Source organism: Sinocyclocheilus anshuiensis, unplaced genomic scaffold (genome assembly GCF_001515605.1).
Source record: "Sinocyclocheilus anshuiensis isolate Anshui unplaced genomic scaffold, SAMN03320099.WGS_v1.1 scaffold975, whole genome shotgun sequence".
Taxonomy (NCBI): Eukaryota; Metazoa; Chordata; class Actinopteri; order Cypriniformes; family Cyprinidae; genus Sinocyclocheilus; species Sinocyclocheilus anshuiensis.
This window is the reverse complement of record NW_015547693.1, coordinates 623,143-626,455: the sequence shown is the minus strand read 5'-3', so window position 1 is coordinate 626,455 and position 3,313 is coordinate 623,143. Positions and strand designations below refer to the sequence as shown.

The 3,313-nt window shown below is 35.4% G+C and overlaps 1 protein-coding gene across 2 annotated transcripts in view; it reads left to right on the top strand.

Annotated features, from left to right (window-relative positions):
• LOC107703620 (DNA topoisomerase 1-like) overlaps positions 1–3,313 on the top strand; it is a 27,831-nt gene that overhangs the window by 16,203 nt on the left and 8,315 nt on the right. For both annotated transcript variants that reach the window (XM_016506313.1, XM_016506314.1), the window contains exon 14: positions 2,721–2,865. In XM_016506313.1, coding sequence (XP_016361799.1) covers positions 2,721–2,865 — 145 coding nt within the window. The remainder of the gene's footprint in view (positions 1–2,720; positions 2,866–3,313) is intronic.

Genomic DNA, 3,313 nt, shown 5'->3' with positions numbered 1-3,313 from the left:
AAAAGATTAAATACTCCAAGGCACTCATATAATAAAGATAAAAAGCCTTTAACTGGGCTAAGTCATTAAAATTGTTAAAAGTGTAGATCTACAAGTCTTCTTAAATAATTAGCAATCAATAAGCAATCACAAAAGACAGCTGGTTGATCAGTGGGAGTGGCTAAGACAATGATATATATATATATTATTGTTTTGAAATACAATTTCTCATACCATGAAATAAGATTTTGGTCATATCGCCCACCCCTAGTAAAAACTATAAAATAACATAAGTGGATGTATGGGAATTATGTATTGATAAAAAGGTGAAAACTTATATTCGATTTTCTTCAAAGTCCTTTGTCTAGATTGTAGATTATCTGTCTGTTTGTTGTTCTATCTATCTATTTATCTATCTATCTGTCTGTCTATCTATCTATCTATCTATCTATCTGTATCTATCTATCTCTGTCTGTCTATAGTCTGTCTGTCTGTCTGTCTATCTGTCTATCTATCTATCATTTATCTGTCTGTCTGTCTCTCTTTCCATCCATCTGTCTGTCTGTCTGTCTATTGTCTGTCTGTCTGTCTGTCTATCTATCATCTATCATTTATCTGTCTGTCTGTCTCTCTTTCCATCCATCTGTCTGTCTGTCTGTCTATTGTCTGTCTGTCTGTCTGTCTATCTATCATTTATCTGTCTGTCTGTCTCTCTTTCCATCCATCTGTCTGTCTGTCTGTCTATTGTCTGTCTGTCTGTCTGTCTATCTATCATTTATCTGTCTGTCTGTCTCTCTTTCCATCCATTATCTATCTATCTATCTGTCTGTCTGTCTGTCTGTCTGTCTATCTGTCTGTCTGTCTGTCTGTCTGTCTATATCTTATCTCTCTCTCTGTCTTTCTGTCTGTCATCTATCTATCTGTCTGTCATCTATCTATATCTATCTATCTGTCTGTCTGTCTGTCTGTCTATCTATCTATCTGTCTGTATGTCTGTCTATCTATCTATCTTTCTGTCTGTCTGTCTGTCTGTCATCTATCTATCTATATCTATCTATCTATCTGTCTGTCTGTCTGTCTGTCGTCTATCATCTGTCTGTCTTTCTTGTCATCTATCTGTCTTTCTGTCTGTCATCTATCTATCTGTCTGTCTGTCTGTCTGTCTTTATCTGTCTGTCTGTCTGTCATCTATCTGTCTGTCTATCTATCTATCTATCTATCTATCTATCTATCTATCTCTCTGTCTCTCTGTCTATCTGTCTGTCTGTCTGTGTCTGTCTGTCTGTCGTCTGTCTGTCTGTCTGTCTATCTGTCTATCGTCTATTATCTATCTGTCTGTCTGTTTTTCTGTCTGTCTATCTCATCTATCATTTATCTGTCTGTCTGTCTCTCTTTCCATCCATCTGTCTGTCTGTCTGTCTATTGTCTGTCTGTCTGTCTGTCTATCTATCATTTATCTGTCTGTCTGTCTCTCTTTCCATCCGTCTGTCTGTCCACTTATACCATGTTCACTTGGCAGCATAGTATAATATCTGTATAAATGTCTATATAATGTAATGTAATAAGTTATGAAGACTGATGTGAAGAAACGTGGGATCTAGCTGAGACATTATTATTATTAGTTTTTCTGCCACAGGTGCTGTGTTCCTTGTGAAAACAAAGTACACTTAGCATACTTTTTTTAACGTATGCTAAGTATATGATTACAATATCTGTACTATTTACAGAAATAATATACTTTTCTTTGCATGTTAATTGCAAATGCGTGAAAATGTATTACAGTTTAAATTCATATTAAATACAGTTAGTTGAACTTAAGAGTGCTTTTGACACTTACATATCGACACAAGTACATTTTTATATTTCGTTTCACAATTCTTTTGCCTTAGAAATGTGGTTGAACTGGACTATACATGTTTTTTTTGTATTAAAAAAACTAAACTTTTCTATTGAAACTTTAAGTATTTTTATATATTTTCTTAATTACATTGTAATGATGAAGTTGCAATTTAGTACATTTAAAATATATTAACTTTAAATGTACAGTAATATCAAATAACACACTTCAACGGTTCAAATTAAGATCAAGAACTTTACATGTGTTTTAGTATGTTAGTCAACACTTCAAAATAAGTGCACTTCTTTGCATGACAAAAGATTATTAAAACATAATTTAAAAACTAAAACTTTTAAATCGACAAAGTGTGTTATGAAACAGTCGTGAAAGTTAAGTACACTTAAGTGGCCTTTTATGTCATTATTATTATATTACCTGCAAGTACAGATCTGAAGTGCACATACAATACAGTTAAGCACACTGCTTTCTCACAAGTGTTAGTTTAGTGGATAATAATCGGAGGAATTGGTTGTGCTGATCAGAGCACTTGACCTGAGGAATTCTTCCTCTAGTGAATGTAGGTTTAGAGAGGAGAAAGTTCGTCTGAATGAATCTCAGTCACATATTTAGCTGGCTATTGCTGTTGTTGTTGCTCACCGCTCATAGAGGAGTTGTTTATCCTGAGAGTGTGTCAGAGGGTCGCTTCCTGAGCGTGTTTGTGACCAGCCTGGTCCTGTTTTGCTTCAGCAGATGTGGCATGTTCACATCTTTCATACAGATCTTCAACAGAAGGAATGTAAATTCTAAAATAACAGGTTTTCCACATTAGATTTCACTCTCTTGTTCGAATGAAACCGTTTTCAACAAGCAGTAAAACCGTGATGAATGTGTCTGTTGTCCTCAGAGATTCAGTTCACCCTAAAGCGCCTCCAGGCACCAGGTGGAAGGAAGTTCGTCATGATAATAAAGTCACGTGGCTGGTGTCGTGGACGGAGAAAATTCAGGGCTCCATCAAATACATCATGCTCAACCCCAGCTCCAGAATCAAGGTCAGAAACAGCACATACTAAATGTGTCCAACATAATTTGTTCGCAAAATAATATGACACGTACCACACCGAGACTGAAGCATCCTTCCGTATTCACCTGTGTAATTGTGTTATACTGTATATATATATATATTATTGTGTACTTGTGTGTTATAATGGGAACACTGGCTAGGGGTGTGCGATATTGACAAAAAATTGAGAAATGCACATACATTTGTGCAAATATTAAGGATGATTCGAGAAATGCACCAAAGCGACTGAGAAAAACTGTAATAAGTGAGTCATTGCGATTGAACCGAATCATTTAAACGGTTGATTCATTCAGGGACGAAACACTGTCATGTTGCTCAGAGACGCAATTCGGAATGATTTTTGTTGGCGAAATAGAGCAAAAACAAGCAATATGGTGTCTAAAACGTAAGTCTCTTAATTAACTTATTGTTTATTG